Genomic DNA, 19,610 nt, shown 5'->3' on the forward strand with positions numbered 1-19,610 from the left:
TTTAAAAGTCATTAGCAAATTGGATCCTGCACAACAGGATGTCTTGATGGAATCTCAAAATAAACCTCTGTAGACACACACTTTGGCGTTCTGATATTTTTTTGTCAGCTACAACTAGCAGACACTTTCCAAAAAAGTATAGCACTGAAGAAAAAAAAAATAGACTGGACAATAAGAATAATTTTTGTACAAAAATTAACTTAGATTACATTTCAAGTGGTTTATAGAGCTTATTTTTATTTGTGCTGCTACTTTTTGAGACTTTTGATTATCCTGGCCTGGATGGTTTAAAGTAAATCAGTGTGACAGCAGTGGGGGTAAACAAGTTCCTTTTAGCCACACATAATTTTATTTTTAAATTCCTTAAATTTAACAAATCCTTTAAGTAGGACTGTGGCTGAACTGAGGGCAGTAAAAGTTTAAAAGTTTGCATTCTTGGTTAATCAATATTTCCGGGGTGAAATGGGAGGGTGAGTGGCTGGGTGATGTCACTCTCCCAGCAAATATAACTTTATCACTGTCTATAAATAAACCCTGAGCTACTGCAGAAAGCACTTCCTTGAGAGAAACGAAACTGAGCAGGGAGCTGGCCCTGTCCCTGCTGTGTCATTGTCACTTGATGTGACAGAGCCACCCAGGGCTGTGTGAGCCTCTCCCAGGGCAGAGCAGGGACCAACCCAGCAGCACCTGCAGGGCAGAGCAGCTCAGGGCAGCACCAGAGCCCCTTGGGCACTGCACAACGAGCCTGGCACTGCCCATAAACCCAGAACCTGCCCAGGCAGGCTGGGGGTGTGCAGCCTCAGAAAGCTGCAGCCACCACCAGGCTGTTTGGTAACTAAAATAAATATTGGGATACCTCATAAATGTGTTTACCTGAGATACAGCCACTTGTCATTCCTGTTAACTGCTTTACAGCCTCCTGGCAGTCACAGAGATTAAAAGCCCTGGGTTTTACGGTGGCTTTTCTGACGTTTGATTGTGATTGGGCCTGAGGGTAACAAGGGATGGGATGTAAATGTTGACTGAACATGACAAGGACCCTCACAAGTCCCCACCTAAACACAAGGCAGCTGTGGTCACCTTGTCATGCTGCGCTCCAAATGCTTCAGTCTTATCACCTACATGATATTATGCATCATTTACAGTTGCCTATTATTGCCTATATTCAATCTATTATATAGATAAAATATAGGGAGATATATATATATATATATATATATATAAAAAATATCTAATAAATATATAATAATATATATGCAACATGTATATAGTATGTACTAATAAATATATTATAATCATATATATAGATTACCTATCATATATCTATAATAACATATTGATATATATAATATAATTTTATATAAAATATAATTATGTCATATATTACATTTTATATATAGTGCATAACAGTATAGGCACATAAAATACACAAAAATGCATATATATTTTTTATATAAATATAAAAAATATATTTTATATATATAGGCAAATGCAGAACCATAGATACATATGGCTACACATACATAGAAAAGACTCTCTCTATATATATGTATATATGTATATATATATATATATATATTTTTTTTTTTTTTTTTTTAATGCACATTTAGCTAATTTACTGCCCAGTTTCCTGCAACCAACCCTGTCACGGCCCTGGCCCTGTCATCAGCCCCCTCCCCAACAACAAAGCAACACAAAAGTATTTTAAATATTGCTCCTTTAATAATCTACATCCTGGTAGTTGCTCCAAGGGAGACACAGCTGACAGGATTTTAATCTGCCCCCGCATCTCTGCACATCAGCAATTCCTTATTGCTGCAGACTTCTCTAGTCCCTGGCTCCCGTAGGCCACGGTTGGATTTAATTCTGCTAATTATCTTAAATATAAAACATAATGCAACTGATCCCTTGACATTGCTGTAGTAATAAAAAATAGAAAAGGAAAAAAAAAATAAAAACGTTTGTATCCTTATTGCCAGTGTGTGTCAGTAACTGCTTTTCCCTAACAAAAGCCCTGCCCCACGTGCTGGGGAAGGCAAACGTTTCCCTTCCTGCTGAGGGCTGATCCCACGCCAAAATGAACTCAAATATTCCTCAGGCTGGAAAAAGGAGAATTTAAAAAAATGGTTGCAAGAAAAGCCCACCAGTTTCCTACTGTAAAACCAGTTCACAGTTCTTGGAAAGGGTCTGAGCAGTACAGTAGAGCTACATTTACTGAAAACTTCTAGTGCTGATAAAGTCCTTTTAAAAAAAAAAAAAAATAAACCCAAACAAACCCCAAATTAAATTAAACAGGGAGAGGAAGAGGAGGAAAAAGAGGAGGAAGAGAAGAAGGAAGAGAAGGAGGAAGAGGAGAAGGCAGCGGAAGAAGAGGAGAAGGGGGAAGAGGAAAAGGAGAAGGAGGAAGAGGAAAAGAAGAGCACTCAGCGGTGCCAGGGGAGCGCAGCAGCCCCGCCACTCTAGAGTTCAGAAAAAGGGAAAACAAAAAATAGAATCTGTTCCTCAGGAGAAGATCCAGTGTGGGATTGTTCCAGGCCGGGCGCCGAGGAAGGCACAGCAGCGCGAAGGCACCGCGGGAGGAGGAGGAGGAGGAGGGTGAGCCCGGGGGCTGCTATGGCTGCAACGAGAAGGGCACAGAGGCCGAGGCAGTGAGAGCCGTGCCAGGGGCACCCCCTGCACCCCCAGCCTGCCCCCGGCCCGGCCTCACCTCGCCCAGGCCGGGTTTCTGGGCTATGGGGGGTTTCTTCAGGATCCCTCGCCGCGGTGCCGGCGCCGGCCGGGCCTCGCCGTCCTCGTCCTCACACCCCCCGGCCAGGCCGTAGTGCTGCTTCCTCAGCTCGCCCAGCCGCACCCGCTCCCCCTCCAGCCGCTTCTCCAGCTCCAGCACCTTCACCTGTGCCCAAAACCCACCCTGGAGCTCTGCCGGGGGCACAGGGACCCCCACAGCAGGGCAGGGCCATGCTGGATCCCCCTCAGGGCCGTACCTGCGTTTCCATCTCCTCCTTCTTCAGCTTGATGAGGGACATGCCCGAGAAGTCCATGGTGTCTGTGGGGACAGCAGGGCCCCCACTCAGTGCACCCCTCACGTGCCAAAGCAGAGCTGGACGGACACCTTGGGGTGTTCCCCAGGACAGAAAGGGATTTGGGGTGGGGTTTTCCACCCTTGCAAAAAACCCTCACCTTTCTCCTCTATCTGCTCTTGCCCTGACTTGGTGGAAGCCACCACGTTTGCTGCCATCTCGTTGACGTTGCGTGAGCACTCCTGGAGCTTGGCCAGGTTCCTGCTGCTCTTCTCAGCCTTCACCTGCAACGAGCACAGGAATGGCTGTGGGTGCCCACAGGGAGCCCCAGGCAGAGGCAAAGAGCTTTTGGGCATGAAAACCTGGGAGTGGAAAGGATGGATGGAAGGAGAGATGGGAAGGTTTATCCTCAGAGATCCCATCATGGCCAGACAAGGTGATCCCTGCAAAGCCCTTCAGCCCCAGGGCACCAAACCAGTGCTGCTCCCACCTGAGCCAGGCACTCAGTGAAGACACAGCTCTGGTTTTTTAACTGTGCTCTTCATTTTCAATCCATCTGGTGTAAAAATCCCTATGGATCCCCCTCTCCTCACCTGCATCACTGAAAACTCCACCCCTCACTTCCACCCACACCAACAGGAAAGGTGGCAAGGACCAAAGTCCACCATCCTCAGCTCCAGCTCCTGCAGCTGCTTCTCTGGATTTCTTGTTAGTTATTAACATTTTCTTTACATAACCAGCCTGACAGGAGGAGGACGGGAGGTTTTCCACATCTTCCTTTCCAAGGCAAGCCTCGGGTGGGGGAACATCCACACACAAATCCCAGACTGGAAAACAGCAAGAGCTGCCCTTCTCCCTGCTCTGGGGGCCTCAGGATTGGCAGAGAGGAGGGGAACACCTGGGACAGGAGGAGGAGAACCCACCTTGGAGGCAGCCACCAGCTGGGCTGTGCTGGCAGCGATCTCGTGGGAGCAGACAATCAGCTCCTCGTACTTGCCCGTGTGCAGGACAACCCTGTCTGCAGACTCCCTGCAGGGGGCAAAGGAGATTGGGTCAGAGCAAGTGCAGATTATTCATCTCCTCTAATACCCTCAGAAATCAGCAGCTGGGTCCAGCAGCTTTGTAATTACAGAGTCATGGAATTGTTACAGTTGGAAAAGATCTCTAAGATCTTTGAGTCCAGCTGTTATTAAAGCTCATACACAAAGCAATTATTCAAAGCCATGATCCAGGTGATTTGGACAGAGGCAAGATTTTGTTTTCATGATGGATGAGATTTTTAAAGCTTTGCCCAAGAGATCCCCCCACATTTCCTGCACTGGCACAGGGCAATTTCCAACCACCCCATCCACAACCATCTGAGCAGGAACTGGGACAGGGGAGGTTTGATTTCCCATTTTGCAGACAGGGAGGAACTGCCATCCCTGGCTGGGTGACCGTGTGCTCCAACCCAGGCCAGGATGCTCCGTGAGGAATTAGCAATGAACCAAACTGAGGGTCCATAAAGACAGAGATCTCCACAAGGAGCCAGCAACGAGGCTCCACAAGGAATCTGCAATCCAGCAGTGGGAAATTTGGAATTTTGGAGGCTGGGGTGAGAAGGAAGCTGTGTCCCAGGGGAAGCTCCCAGCCTGGGGTACCTACACGAGCTGTGTGGCTCCCCAGCCCACGGCCTTGGAGGCAGAGATCAGCCCTTCGGTCCATCGTGAGTTCTTGGCATAAAACTCCTGAGTTGTTGCTGCCCCCTGTTGATATGAGAATATTATGGCCTGGATTGACTTGTGTCTAATAAACAACAACATATAAATCTGTATTAAATACCCATGTAAAGTGTAATAATGTGTAAATTCATATATAAAGGCATAAATCAAGGGAGCGACAGCATTCCTGTGCTCTCCATGCTGCTCTTACTGACCTGCTTAAATAACTATCAAGAAAAACATCAGAGTCCCAAGCCTACAAATTTGAGCTGAGTTTGGTTTAAAACACACAAATTTGAGCAGTGATCTTTAGATGAACAAGGCTTTGCAAGGGTGGCAGAGATTTGTGGAGAGAGCACAGGGCTGAGCAGCCCATCTCCAGCAACTGGGACTGCCAGGGTGCTGCTAACATGGGCAACCATAAAATCCAGAATGTTTCTGCAATTTAGGGGAAATTCTCCTGTATTTCACCAGCACAAAGAGATGAGTGTAAAGGAGGACTCACCCGGCCACTTTCCACTATCTCCTTCTGTAGGTTTGTAGATGTTGTTACAAGAAGTCTGATGGCCTGGAAGGAAGGAAAACAGGTTTTGGGGTTTGATGTGGGTCTCACAGAGGAGGATTGATGCTGCTGCTGGTGGAAGGTTGCAGTTTTGTGCACCCCAGATGGTTTCTGCAGCACTGACCTTCATTAGATCCGTGCACGAGTTCAGAATCCTGAAGGGAAGCAAGGGAAAAGTGTTCAGCATCCAGGGAAGCTTTGGCCTCAGAAAATGGGGATTTTTCAAGAGCAGACAGTTTGTTTTGGAGCAGAGCACACCCCAGCAGGGCACAGGCCTGTCCCATGTCCCTCCTCCAAACTCACCGCTCGTTCACTTCCAGCTTCACCCCAGAGCTCTCGCTCCTGGCCTGGCTCATCATCTCCTGTTGGGAAACACAAGAGGAAGGGTTGGGTGCCATGGTGGGGAGAGAAAGGCGGAGGAGTGATGGACACTCTGCCCCCACAAGGCCCCAGAATGGCCCATCCTGCAGCTCTGTCTCACCTCTATCCTCCTGACAGCATCCTCAATGGCCTCTGAGGTGGAGGCCATCTCCTTCTCAACCATGTCCCCCAGCTCCTCCTGCTTGATGTCCAGGCTCTTGGGTCTCAGCTCCTGCCAGAGAGGCAGCAGGATGAGGAGGTTTAGGCAGGGAAACAGGAGGGAATATTTATAAGGAATAACTACAAACCAAGATATCCAATTCCTTCCCACCGCCACCAAATAATTAAAGCTGCAGCAGCAGCACTCTGCAGCCTGCACAGCGAAGGCACACATGCCACCAGCCTGCAGCAAACATGGGACCCCAGAGGTAGGAAATGCTCCAAATCAAGCTGACAAAACTCCATCATAGGAGCAGTTTCTGCTCCGGAGGGCCCTGGAGAGCTAAAAGTGGTGTAAAAGAAAATATAAGAGGGGCTTCACCAGGAGAAATATCTGAAGTTTCCTTCCACAGGAGTTACTGGACTGAAAGACTTCAGCTGATCTGAGGCTGACCAGCTCTGTGCACCACCAGAAAGGGTCCCAGTGATGGCTCAAGGAAATCACCAGATTTGGGGACAAACCCCCCAAAGTGTTCGCAGGGACCCACCCTGCCAGCCCCGAGTGGGAAGGTGGCAGTGCTGGGCTCCATGTCCTACCTGTGCCAGCTGCAGGACCCCTCGCAGTGCCCCCTGCACGTGGCCCAGCTGGGCACTGCCCAGCCTCTGCCTGTCCTTCAGCTGCTCCAGGTACTCCAGGCTGCTCTGCCCGCACTCGCGGCACGTCTCCGTCAGCCCTGCGAGAGCACAGCCTGCCCAAGGGCTCCCTTCATGCCAGCCCTGCCCACCCTCACCCTCCTCCTCCCCTCAGCCACAGCTGAGCACCAGCAGCATCCCACAAATGCCTTCCAGGAGATTACAAATGAATTTCCAGGAGCAGAGTGGCCCAGGGAGGGGCAGTAGAGGGCAGGGAATGTCGGGAGGGGGAGCGTGGGGAATGTGCTGTGTTTAGGAAAATCTGCCCCTGGCAGAGGGGGCTGTGGCATGGCCTCCCCGAGGAAAAGGCCCATAGGAATAATCCCCCCAGCAGCCCTGCACTCACGGTCAGCGTGGTCCGTGGGGGCCAGGTGAGCCGTGGCGCTGCCGTTGACGATGGTGTCACCTGCCAGGTGGGCAAAGAGGGCCAGAGCCCCCACCAGCCCCGCAGCATCTGCACAGACAGCACAGCCTCAGGAGCTGCCAGCCCCTGCCGGCTCCTGGGGGCTGCACCTCATCCCTGAAGGCACTCAAGGATCAGGGCAAGGCTCGGAGATGTTGGGACTGACCCCTCCAACACGCGGGAACCCCCAGCCCCGCCCGTGTCCCTCTGTCCCCAGGGCATTGCTGCTTGCCCATAGCCCCAGAGCTGCTGGGAGCAATGCTGGGAGCAAGGGAACAGGAGCAAGCTGGGAGCAATGCTGGGAGCAAGCTGGGAGCAGTGGCAGTCCCCAGCCCCAGGTACCTGCCATGGAGGCCACGTACTGCGCGTGCCCCTTCTGCAGGGCATCCGTGGACTCCAGCGCCGCCTGCGCCCGGCTCAGCAGGTAATCTGCAGGGAAGTGCATTGCACGGCCTCAGCACGAGCTGGGTGCCTGCACAGGGCACCACTGAGTGCAGGTGCATCCCTGGCTGGGGAACAGCACTGAAATCTGAGCAAAATAGTGCTGAACATGAGAGCTAAAAATTCATCCTGGGAATTCTGACCCCAACCACCTCAGGCATGATGGAAAGAAAGCCATGGGAGAGCTGAGATGTAACATTATCTGTCCAGGAGGGAGAAGGCAGAGCGTGTTTCAATCCCCTGCATGAGCAGGACATACCTGGGGAGCTGGTGCAGCGGAGGTGCAGGGGGTCATCCAGCTTGGCCAAGGCATCACTGAGGATGGCCTGGGCTTCTCTCACTGTCTCCTGCAGGATCCCAAACTGCTCATCCAGCAGCTTCTGCTGCAGGCTCTGCTCCTGGTTGCTCTGTGAAGCAGCAGGCACAGGTGAGTGGCAGAGCATCCCCATCAGCAGCATTTCCCTCTGGAGCCGCTCTCCAGGATCAGACCCAACCATCCCATGACTGCTGCATCAGCTGGCACCCCCGAACATCTCACCCCACTGAGCAGAGGGACAGTGGGCCCTTCACAGAGCTCTGTACCTTCTCCAGGAGCCTGCCCTGGAGCTCTCGGATCTCCCTGGTGGCCCTGTCAGCCTCCTGGCTCAGCTGCAGCTCCTTCTCCTGCACGAGGCCCCGCGTGGACAGCAGCTCACACTCCTTCTCGCTCACCGACCGCCTCAGCACCTCCTTCTCAGCGTGCAGAGCATCCAGCTGGGCACTGAGCTCCACACCTGCCTGCCATGGGGGCCAGGACACCCTGTCACACCCTGTCAATGCCCTGGCACTGCCCTGTCACACCCTGCCACTGCTGGCAGCCCAACAGAACCAGGGGAGCTCGGGACATGCCCAGCTCGTGACACTGATGGGCTGGCCCCGCTCTCAGCCCCGTGACAGCTCCCTGGGCTGCTGCTGCAGCTCAGGCTCAGCAGGGGTGGCAGGTGCAGCCCCTGTGACAGGGTTTGAGGGGCCCTGGGCCCGTGCTGCCCCCAGCCCTGTACCTGCTTGGCGTGGCTGAGCGAGCGCTGCGCCTGCTCCAGCTCGTCCCGACGGGCGTCCAGCTCCTGCCTCAGCTGCTCCATCTGCACGCTCTGGTCCTCCAGCTGTGCCCACACAGTGCCCAGGCTCAGCCCTGCCCCACTGGGCACCAGCACCAGCCAGGGTGCAGGGAATGAACCCAGCCCTGCTTTGCAGGGGAGGGGGTTTGGGGGTGTCTCCTGGAAGGGCTCCTTTCCTTTTCCCATGCCAGAATTTTGGGAGCAGTCCCTATCTTGACCCCCAGAGAAGGAAAGCACTCAAACCCATCAATTTGCATTGTGGCATTTTCTAGGGGGAAGAAAAAGCAGATTTGGGCAAGAGGGGCTCAGTCATATATTGACACCTTCCTGAGGAGCCAGGACAACTCCTCCTGGAACAAGGGCCCAACAGCAACAACCTCCCCTTTCCCCTGCTCCCAAACTGCATTTCCAGGCTGGGGAGGGCTCAGTGCTGATCCAGAGCTCACCTTCATCTCAGCCTCTCGCTTGACCTGCTCCACCTGAAATGCCAGCTGCTCCTTGACACGTGCCACCTCCTCCTGGCTCTGCTGTGTCACTGTCAGCTGCTTGGCAGTGTCAGCGTTCTGTGGGGGGACATTGGGCTCACCTGGTGTTCCAAGGGGGACCCTCACTGTCCCCACACTCATTGCAGCCCAATTCTAGCTCAGAGATAAATCCAAGATGCCTTTCTCACAGCATCCAAAACGGACATGGATTCAAGGAGTGGCCCTGCTTGGTGCTCAGAGGGTGATGGGGCCAATACAGGGGGACTGGGCAGGCACAAGTGACACCAGTGGTGGCAGAAGGACCAAGGGACAAAAGCGAGACCAAAACACCCAAAGCAAAAGTGAAACAGGTGAGTGGCACAAGTGAGACACAGCATCCCCATCCCCAGCACATCCCTTGAGAGCCCCTTTCCAGAACTGGAGCCAAGCATGCCACGACTGCTGGTACAACTGATATCCCATGAGCTACACTGAAACCAGCAGAAACAAACCAAACAACAGCAAAACACCCCAAAGAACAACAACAAAAACACCCAACGGGAGGGATGGAAGGGGGAAGGGTGGTCAGCTCTGCCCTGGATACCCCAGCCCCTAAAGGGAGGGATTTAACTCGGGAATACTGCCCTCAGTGCCAGTCCCTGCCTGCAGGGCAGCAGCCTCACCTTCCTCAGGAGCTCGGCGTGGGTGTTGATGAGCTCGCTGTGCTTCTCCTTCAGCTTCGTGTAGCGGATCTCGGTGGCGTTGGCTTTCTCTGCAGGGGTCAGAGACCCTCAGTGACCACAGCCAGGGCAGCCCAGGGCCCTGGGCACCACAGGGCACCCCAGGGCACCCCAGGACACCCTGGCACCTACTCTCGGCCTCGGCGCAGAGTCTCTGGGAGCGGTCACTGTCCTGCTTGGCCCTCTGCAGCCTCTCCAGCTCGTCCCTCAGCTGCTCGTTGTCCACCAGCGCCTTCTGCTTCTGCTTGCGCTGCTCCTCCACCTCTCCCTCCAGGCTGTTCACCTGGGCCTTCAGCTGGGTGATGTAGCGCTGTGCCTGCAGGGATCATCGGGCACTGGGGCACGGCCCTGCCTCCCCAACACCCCCAGACAGGAGCAATCCCACTGCAATGTGGGCAAAACAGCCATGGGATGCACAGGAAAGCTCTGCCTGTACCCCTGCACCTCTGTCCCTGTTGATAACAGCAAGGACAGCAAAGGACAGGTATCACATGCCCCCACCCCATCAGGAATCGCATCCTGGCACTGGGGAGAGGTCCCAAAACACAACCCTGGATGCCAGGACCCCACTCCTGCTGCATCCCTTCAGGATTTCCAGAGCACGGCACCGCACCCCACCCCAGCTGCTCCCCAGCCAGGCTTTACCTCCAGTTTAATCTTCTCCATCTCTGCACGGAGCGTTTCCACCTCCTTCTTCAAGCTCTCAATCTGTGCATCCCTGGGGACAAGGGCAGGTTGGTGCCACGTGGCAGAGGCCCCTCACCCCTGCTGGCCCCCCATGCCATACCTGTCATCCCAAACGCCGTTGGGCGGCCCGAAGGTTTGCTCAAACAGATCCGAGGTGATCTGGGGAGGACAGAGGGTGTTGAACTGAGCCAGGACACGGGAGCCTGTCCCCATCCCAGCCCCAGGCCCCCACCTGTGGCTCTGTGGTGGAAGTTGTGCTGATCTCAATGAGGTTCTCTGGCTCCTCATCCTCGGGGGCCTCCTCGGGGATGACGACGACCGGCTTCACGTGCTCGGCCAGCGCCGACGCCCGCAGGAAGTTTGGGGGGCTCTGGAGGGACAAGAAGCTGTTGCAGCCTTGCAGGGGGGGTTCAGGAGCTGCAGCAGGCTGAGAGCCAGGGGAAGGGAGGGAGCCAGCCCTGTGCTGCTGACAGGGCCAGAGGCAGCGTCCCCAGAGCACCACACCAACTCCTGCCCTACCTCCGGCAGCCGCGGGATCTGGATGAGGCGCTTGAAGTACAGCATGTCAGATGCCCTCTTAAAGAAGTTTTTAAGGCTGGAGAGGAGGGAAAGACAAAAGGGAGATGAGAGGGGGCTTGGAAGGAGAGAGGGGACCCCGCTGCCCCACGTGGGCCCCGGTTACCTGCGGAACTGCTCGTGGAAGCGGTCTCGGTGGCCCTGCAGGGTGTCAGCCGGCAGACCTGGGTGAGGAGGGACAGCTGTGACTGATCTGGGGCTGCCCATGTGTTCACATGCACCCAGACCCCTCCTCTGCAAAGGCCAGCAGGGTAAAAGCCAGGAGGGAGTGGGATGTGAGGGTCAGGATGGGAGTGGGGTGTTCCCATCCCTGGCACAGGGAGATGTGGATGGGGGAACTCCAAAATACCCACACGAGGCTGCTGGCACTGTGCTGCCCATGCAGGGAGCTGGCAGGCCAGGGGACGTGGGTTTGAGTTAAACAAGAACAAGTCCTTCATTATAATTCCTTTATCTGGAATGTCAGTGTGGGATGGAGCAGCCCCTAGAGCCCAGTTCATACAGGGACATGGTGATGGATGCCTCAATCCACACCAGCCTCATCCCCAGACCCAGAAGCCCACCCTGGGAAAACACCAGCACTGAGCACGTCCCCGGGACTCACAGGAGTGCAGCTTGAACATCAGCTTGACAGAGTAGTGGTAGAGGTGGCTGCAGTCCTGGATGACCTGGATGAGGGGGGCCAGGCGGCACTGCACCGCCGACATCTGCGACACGGCCATGGAGGTGTTGAGCTGCCTGAAAACTGAGGGGAGCCGTGTTTGCAGAGCTGCCCGTGCCCTGCCAGCTGTTTGATCATTAACCACGGCGGATGTGGGGCAGGGGAAACACCAGGGCTGCTCCCGAGCTGAGAGCAGCCCTGCTCAGAGCAGCACAAACACCCAGAGGGACCACGCTGGCACAGGGAAGGGGTGCTCAGCTCTGCCCTGGATACCCCAGCCCCAAAAAGGAGGGATTTAACCCCAGGACGCTGCCCTAAAGCTGCTGCTGCATGACACAGCTGGGGAAGTGAGAGGTTTGGCTCCATTCTGTTTAATCATGCAGGGATCTGGGAGAGGATGCCAGGGCAGGGGACGAGCCCGGCGGCACCGCAGCCTCGCCTGCCCCTGCTCGGAAACAGATCCCTTCCCTTGGCAGGGATCCAGGCAGCACATCCACCCTGGCTTCTTCCCTGCTCAGCTTTAAAGTATTTATGAATATAAATTCTCTGTAGAACTGGGTCAGGAGGAGAAGCAGGAGCCTGTTGGGAGCTCGGCCTCTCCTGCTGTGCCGTTTTCCAGGGCAGCTCCGTGTGCCTGACTCCCGGCAGAGGAAGAATCTGCCACCTCTCTAAGCCATCTGAAAATTCCTGAGGAGGTGAGAGACATGAGCAGGGCCTCCAGCCCTCCCCAGAGGCATTTCAAGGAGGGGAAATGAGTCTTTAAAAAGAAGTACAGCCCCGTCCTCTGCTTCAGAGGGACAGAAGGGATTTGTGTAATGGATATGATTAATGTGGTTGTACAAAAAAGAAATAAAAATGTATTTCAGAGCAGCTCTGCTCTGAAAACAAAACTCTGCCTTGCTCAGGTGGGTTCAAAGCAGCCACACGCTCTAAATATTTTCCTACAACTGCCTCTACAGAGCAATCCAGCTGGGAAACCACCTCAGAAATCTCACGGGAGGAGGAGGAGGAGGGACCTGAGCCTCCAACCCCGGCCTCCCGGAACTCCATTCCCGACCAAAGAGCGAAACTATTGCTCAAGAGCCCCGGGGCGAGGGGAGGGACCTGCCCCTGCCGCCTCCTCACCTGACTCCGACAGCTTCAGCTCACAGTCCAGGTAATCAAACAGCTCTACCGTCAGCTGGAAGCTGCCAAAACAAACCAAAACTCCATCACTTGACAGCAGAGACATCTTTGCTCCAGCTGCTCGTGTTCATTCAGAGTCCCCATGATGGCAAGGGTTCTGACTAACAAGAATTTGGGGCTTTTTCTCCCTGCATTTACACCCCACAGTGCTCTGTGGGTACAGGAGGGATCGGGCACCATCCAAACAATTCACAAAATCCTGGTGACTGCCCCATCCTGGGGTGGGTTTGTCAGCAGGACACTGCCAGCTGGGGGTCATGGAGCTGGTGACCCCACCCTGGGCTCTGGGCCCACCAGGACACTCACATGTTGTTCACATCTGTCCCTGCTGTCTTTTCCAGCACCTCATCCGACACTTCGAGGCCCGGGGGGAACTCGGGATGCTTTGTAAAAGGAAGCAAAAAGCCATCAGCTGCTGCTGGCGTGGCACATGCCCTCGTTCCAGGGCTGTGGAGGTGGCAGAGGTCTCACCTTGACGTGGAAGGAGATCTTGGTGAGCAGGAGCCGTGTGTAGATGCTCACCAGCTGCCCGTACCTGTCGTGCAAATGGCCCTGCAGAGACACAAGGGGGAATCCAGAGTGAGGAAACCAGACCCAGCAGACCCAACAGAGCCAGGGGCTCCACCATGCACACAACCATCACCCAAAGGGACAGCAGGCTGTTTCAGGCAGTGCTTCACCCTCTCTGTGCCCACCATGCCCCTCAGTAACCATCTCCAAAGCTGCGCTCTGCCCCACTCACCCACAGGTCTCCCGTCTCTCGGATGTTGCTGCGGTACCTCTGGCAGTCCTGGAGAACCTGGGGACACAAAAGGGAAGGATGTGGCACAGTGGGGCTGGCTGTCTGCCCTGATGCTGAGGAACAGGAGGGATCCAGCCCCTTACAGCACTCCAGCTCTGGGAGAAGTTCCAGCCTTCCCTCAGCACTCACAGGTCAGGGATTTACATAGGGAAGTTTCAAAGATGTGAGACAACAGAATGCCTGGGAAAGGTGGCTGGGATGGGGAAGGGATCCCACTCCCTGTGCAGAGGGATGTTGGCAAGAGCCAGAAATTCCCTGCTGGAAGAGGAGCAGGAGGGAGGGGGAAGAAGGGACACTCACGTTGGGGTGGCCGTCACGCAGGACCTTGTGCAGGACGTGGCAGAACTTCCAGCTGAGGATGGCACTGCTGGGCAGGGGCAGCCCGATGGCGTAGGACCAGAAGGTGAAGGCTCCCTTCTCGTGGTGGGTGCCCAGGATGATCCCTTCCAGGGCAGTCAAGGCCAACTGGACACACACAGAGCAGGGCACAGGCTGGGCTGGGGCTGTTCCTGTTCCAGTCTCATTGAAAAGGGGACGCTGGGGGCCCCGTGAGCACAGGGATCACTGGCACAACGCTGCACCCCCAAATAAAACCCCCAATTGTCATTTCTGGGCACACCTCCCCCTGCTGAGGGCACGCTGGGGCCCTCTGCATTTTACTGCCAAATAAATGCAATTTTATTGCACTGCTCGTTTGCCTTTCCACTGATGGATGAACCCAGGTGATGCCAGCCCCCAGCTGAGCCCTGCATGGGTCTTTGTCTCCCAAATCCCCTCCAGCATCAGGGGGTGACGCCCCCAGAGCCCCAACTCCTCTGTCCTGGGAGCCAAGGGAAAGGATACGGCGGGCATGCTTCTCCTTCACTGGGGCTTCCTGGGAGTTTATGGCTTTGCTGATGCTGATGGCCTGCAGGAGGAGGGGAGAGAGGCTGTCAGACATGGTGAGACCCCCATGGCTACCCCGACACCCCAAAGTGCAGTGCTGCTGCTCTTGGGGAATGCCCTGAATTTTACAACACATGTTTCACCTCAAAGTCATTTGTAACACATCAAAATAAGCCTTTTTATCCACAAACAAAGCATCCATTAGAGCCCCCATCCCCAGCAGGATCTGACCACTGCTGCTGCTGCTCCTGGCTGTCCCTGTCCCAGGAAACCAATTTTTGCATTTTTGCAGCCTGAACTCAGCGCCGTGCCCGGGGAACATTAAAGCACAATAGTGAGATGCCAAATTCCAGGGTTGTTTGTGTAATCACAAGGAGCCTTTGAACCACGGGGGAGTGGTTTGGGTTCTGCTGAGGATGTTGCTGCGTGCAAACAGCACGTGGGGAAAAGCAGCCCCCAAGCAAGGAGGGAGTGGCAGCCTCAATGCCCATCTTGATGGAGCAAAAATCCAGAGCAATGTGATTATCACAAGAGGATTATCTATATTTTGATGTGTTTGATCACAGCAGACTTTAAATTAGGAATTTATTCCAAAAGATGACCCCAGAGCGGGGTCGGTCGCATCCCCCACGTGTTGATGGGCTGCAAATCCAAGTTGCTGTGTTTGATGAGGATCTTCCTTCTCCTCAGACTCAAGGAGCTGCTTCACCCTCTCAGGAGTGCTGGGGCTGTGCCTGTGTCCATGGGCCCTCTGTCTCCAGCAGAGGAAAAAGGTCCCAGCTGGGAAGGCAGGAAGCCACCCCGCTGCCAGCACTTGTGCAGGAAGAGGAACTCGGTCCCTCCCTGCAGCTCCACAGCCCTAAAGCCTCATAAAAATCCCATCTACCTGCCCAGGAAAGCACCTGCTTTGTGGCTGCTTGTCCAGGGACACCTCTGAAAGGAGGCACCTTCCTGTAGGAGGAGGAACCTGACCCCGAGTTCTCGAGTGCTCCTGACTTATGCAGGAGGAACCCGACACCAAAGGGGCAATGTCAGAGGTGTCCATGCACCAAACCCACCCCAAAAGAGTCCAGAACAGCTGCCCAGGAACTGACCATGACAGCAGCAAAACTGAATCATCCCAAAGAGTGAACCTGTCCCAAAAGGCTGAGCCCAGCTGCTGGGGAGAGGGGCTGGCTTTGCCTTTGTGCACAGGAGAGTCCCGGGCTTACCCCGCCATGTGGGGCCCTAAAGCAGCACTGGAGTTAAGCCGGTGACTTGCTGTAATCCTCTTATCCCCAAAGGTTAACGAGCCTGGAGTGCCCAGGAACAGGCACTTGCAGCACAGCTGCCTCTCCCAAAGTGCCCTCACAGCCACCCAAAGGCCTGGAGCTGGCACAGGCTGTGCCCTCGATGGCAGCTTGGCCAGAGAGATGTGCCACAGGTCCTCAGGGATGCCAGCACCTCCCAGGGGATGCTGACAGAAAGGATGGCTTATCCTAAACCAGGATTTGGAAATCCTTCCTGCATCTTTCCTGAGGTGTTTTGCACAGAGGGAGCAGGGCAGACACGTCTCCCAAACTGGGAGTTTTGCTGCCTGACCTAAGACAGGCCTGTCCCAGCCCATCACACTCATCCCAACCCATCCATGGAACCTGAGCCCCACAGGGGTTGGAGGAGGCACAGCCAGAAGGGTCAAAGTGTGAGACATGCAGATCCTCAGGACTATCCCCAAAGACAGGACCTCAGCTGCTGAGTGAGCTGGGACCCTGCTGGACTGCCCCAAAACAGAGCTGTAATTCCCACTGGCAGTAGTGGTTCTATTGCAATTATTGCTCTTGGTCTCAGTGATAGCCTGACCAGCCCAAATTCAGCCCAGGAGCTGCTGGAGAGGTTGGTTTCGTCCTTGGGGATTCAGTGCAGAGGTTTCACTGAGCCATTTCATGTCCAGCACAAGGACTGGCCCATGCAGGAGCAGCCCCAGCCCACTCACAGCACCACCACAAGATGCTGGGTCCAGCATGGTCCCAAATAAACCAGGGTGGCACCAAATCAATGCCAGCCCTCAGGGCTGCCAGCCCACGTGTGCTTTCACTGCCTCCAAGCATCAACCTGGCCAGGAGATCCAGGAAAATGGGATGGTGGCACCAGGGAAGGGCATGGGGCAATGCTGCAGCCTGGCACGCTGTGCTGGCAGGATGCTCCTGCTGGCTGGCTGCCAAAGCCAGGCTGGGGAGGATGGCTCCAATATGGGGAGATTCACCCTTGACCCAACCTCTGGGGACACCACTGGCACGTCCGGGGACGGGCAGGTCCTGGCTGCCACTGCAGGTGCACGACCAGCCTGGCCAAAGCTTTGATGCAACCTGTGGGCTGCTCCCATCCCTGGCAGGCACCAGGGTGAGAGGCCAGCCCCAAAACCTGCCTGGCCCTGGGCTGTGGGATCCCACAGGGCTGCTTTGCTCACAGCCTGCACGTTCCAAGGCGGTGACAAAGCCGGGATCAAAGCGCCCAAATGAAGGAGCGCAGTTTAACACAGTTTAACATCCACCCTTTCATTCCTGGCTGTTTTTAATTAGGGCTGATCCTCCTGCCCACAGCTCCCTGGAGCAGGTGGATGCTGGGTCCCAGCACGATGCCACAGCAGGAGAGATTATCTGGCAGCTGGAAACCTCCCCTGGCCAGGCAGCACGGGAGCTGTCAGAACAGCTGAGCTATGAACTCCAGAGCTCCCTTCCTAACACTGCTCCTTCCTAAATTACACCAGGAAAACACCACTTGGCACTCACACACAATGCAATCCTGCAGGTTCCAGAGCTCGGTGGATTTTTAACATTTTTGCTCAAGAAAAGCAAAAACTGGCAGCAGAAAAGGACAAGTTTTCCTCCTGCCAGGCTGCCGAGCAAGCGCCTGCTGTGGGATGGTGATTTCCTACTTCCCACGCACGGCTCCTCCGAGGGAGACATCTACATCACCCTGACACAAGACATGGAAAAGCATTTCCAGGGAAAGCAGGTGACCTTCATGTCACCCACAAGGACCTGGGATCACAGCAGGGTCAGCAACTCCTGTCTGTAACCACAGACATCACCCGAGCCCTCACAGGGGAAAAGGGGACGGGGCTCTGCATTCTGGTACAGCATCCTCAGGCAGCACAGGGGACGTGCCAGCAGCACCCCTGTGACACAGAGATGAGATGGGGATGTGCCAGCAGCACCCCTGTGACACAGAGATGAGATGGGGACGTGCCAGCAGCACCGCTGTGACACAGAGATGAGATGGGGACGTGCCAGCAGCATCCCTGTGACACAGAGATGAGGAGGGGCCGTGCCACCAGTACCCGGTGCCACAGAGGCGACTGGCAGCCGGCTGGGCAGCTGCTATAATTAGAGGTAGAAGGCAGATCAATACCCACGTTCTGACACTGAACAGTTCTGCTCCCACTGAAGCACCACTACAGGAAACCACAGCAGAATAAAGATCCTTTAGGACAGTTTTTAGCAGTTTCTGGAAAAGAAGTCAGATCTGGGCAGTGAATGCGACCATCAGCCAGCGAGCAACCACCTCTCTGCCGTGTCCATGTCTCTGCTCACAGCATCCCTGTGGCTGCGGGGATTTCCCGAGCACAAGTGCCAGGGAAAAGCCCGAGATGCCCGGGAAGGGCAGGGGCAGGAGGGCACGGGCAGCCCCCGGAGCAGGGGCAGCGCTGCGGCCGCAATCGTTGATCAGCGCTGCCCAGCGGGACGAGGGAAGGAGACGCGTCCGGAGGGAACCGGAATTGCCGGTTTTCCCGTGTGCTCCCCAAACCCAGCAAGCTCCGTTTCCTACCCAGCACCGTGACCCTGCGAGGCCTGAAATTCCCACCTGCCTTCGCTGGCGCTCTCCGGGGCCAAACCAGCCCAGGGGCCGAGGAAGGAACCGCAAAGCAAAGGGGCAAAGGGGAAAACACCTGCGATGAAAGCACAGCCTGCAAAAGCAGAGGGGTCGGAGGAGGCATGCGGGAGGGCACTGTTATTTCTGCTGGGGCAGCAGCGAGCCCGTCACTCTGTCCATCCCTGCCCACGCTGTCTGGGTGCTTCATTTCCCACCAGCCACATGCCAGCCCCACCAGTGCCCACCCCGTGGGGGCCACAGGAGTACGGACACGATGGGCACAAACGCCCTTGGGCTTTGTTTCCATTCTGCCGCCCTCCGTGGGTCCAAACACCCCGATCCCCGCAGGGTGACCCGGAGCCGCGGGGCAGGGGTGAATCCAGCCCCGGTGCCGGTGGGGCCGGGGCTCGGCAGGGATGCGGAGATGCCCATTCCCGGGGTACGGGGCCGCCACGGAGCCCCGGGCTCGGCCGCGCTCCCGCCATCACCGCAAAACTTTCCCGGTGTGCTGCCGGCCGTGTTTACCTGCGATAAGGCCCGGGAGGAGCGGGGGGGCGGCGCGGGGCCCGGCTGCCCGCGGGGGCGGCGGCGCACGGCGGGGCCGCGGCCGCCGGGACGGGCGCGGGGGCGGCGGACGGGCGGGTGCCCACGCGGGACCGTCCCGCGGCCGCGCCGGGAGGAAGCGGCGGCGCAGGTGGGGGCGGGGGAACGCGCGGCGCCGGCACCGGGCACGGACGGGCGGGCACGGGGACGGGCACAGGGACGGCGGCCGCGCTGCCACACCGGGGCTCCCCCGGAGCCCGGCGGGGACCCGCGCCCCCCATCCCGTCTCATTCCATCGCCCGAGAAGCCCCCGAGCCCAGCCCGCCCCGAGGCGATGCGCCGTGGAAAGGGCCGGCCCAGCCCATCCCCGAGCCGGCAGCAGAACCGAGACTAAACCCGGGACCGTAACCGCGGCCGGTCCCGCGGCCCCACCGCCCCCTCCCGCCGTCCTTGCCTGGCTCTTGTCGAACTGCTCTCGCTCCGCCTCCAGGCTGTGCCCGCCGCGGCGGCTCAGCACCCGCGCCGGCACGCTCTTGATGCTGTTCATGGTGGGCCGCGCTGGGAGCTCCGCGCTCCGGTATCCGCGCTCCGGTATCCGCGCTCGGGGCTCCGCGCTCCGGGGCAGGAGCGACCGGCGCCGCCCCCCCCGCCCCTCCCGGCCGCGCACTGCGCCGCGCGCCACCGCCCCTGGCGGCCGCAGCCGGAACTGCAGCGAGCGGCGCTCCCTCCGCGGGCAGGTGGGACCGCACAGCGCCGGGGACACGGGAGGGGACACGGGAG

General features: G+C 56.4%; 1 protein-coding gene across 2 annotated transcripts; it reads right to left on the reverse strand.

Annotated features, from left to right (window-relative positions):
• Positions 1-1,490: 1,490 nt before the first annotated feature.
• On the reverse strand, positions 1,491-19,447 carry HIP1R (huntingtin interacting protein 1 related). Of its 2 annotated transcripts, none has more exons than XM_058037202.1 (32): positions 19,285-19,447; positions 14,394-14,457; positions 13,851-13,993; positions 13,491-13,547; positions 13,220-13,300; positions 13,055-13,131; positions 12,689-12,750; positions 11,507-11,647; positions 11,009-11,066; positions 10,846-10,921; positions 10,559-10,696; positions 10,427-10,485; positions 10,285-10,357; positions 9,772-9,955; positions 9,583-9,671; positions 8,882-8,998; positions 8,379-8,480; positions 7,921-8,115; positions 7,598-7,745; positions 7,240-7,326; positions 6,841-6,948; positions 6,399-6,535; positions 5,764-5,874; positions 5,586-5,644; positions 5,407-5,437; positions 5,226-5,288; positions 4,665-4,765; positions 3,944-4,049; positions 3,181-3,304; positions 2,985-3,046; positions 2,708-2,893; positions 1,491-2,617 (listed from the first exon to the last, which is right to left on the reverse strand). In XM_058037202.1, exons 1-32 carry the CDS (start codon positions 19,375-19,377, stop codon positions 2,612-2,614), a joined length of 3,138 nt encoding a protein of 1,045 aa, XP_057893185.1. In that variant the 5' UTR covers positions 19,378-19,447; the 3' UTR covers positions 1,491-2,611. The 2 variants fall into 2 exon arrangements, with proteins under 2 accessions (XP_057893185.1, XP_057893184.1); XM_058037201.1 differs by having other exon boundaries at positions 6,399-6,550.
• Positions 19,448-19,610: the final 163 nt, after the last annotated feature.

The sequence above is a fragment of the Melospiza georgiana genome, chromosome 18 (genome assembly GCF_028018845.1).
Source record: "Melospiza georgiana isolate bMelGeo1 chromosome 18, bMelGeo1.pri, whole genome shotgun sequence".
Taxonomy (NCBI): Eukaryota; Metazoa; Chordata; class Aves; order Passeriformes; family Passerellidae; genus Melospiza; species Melospiza georgiana.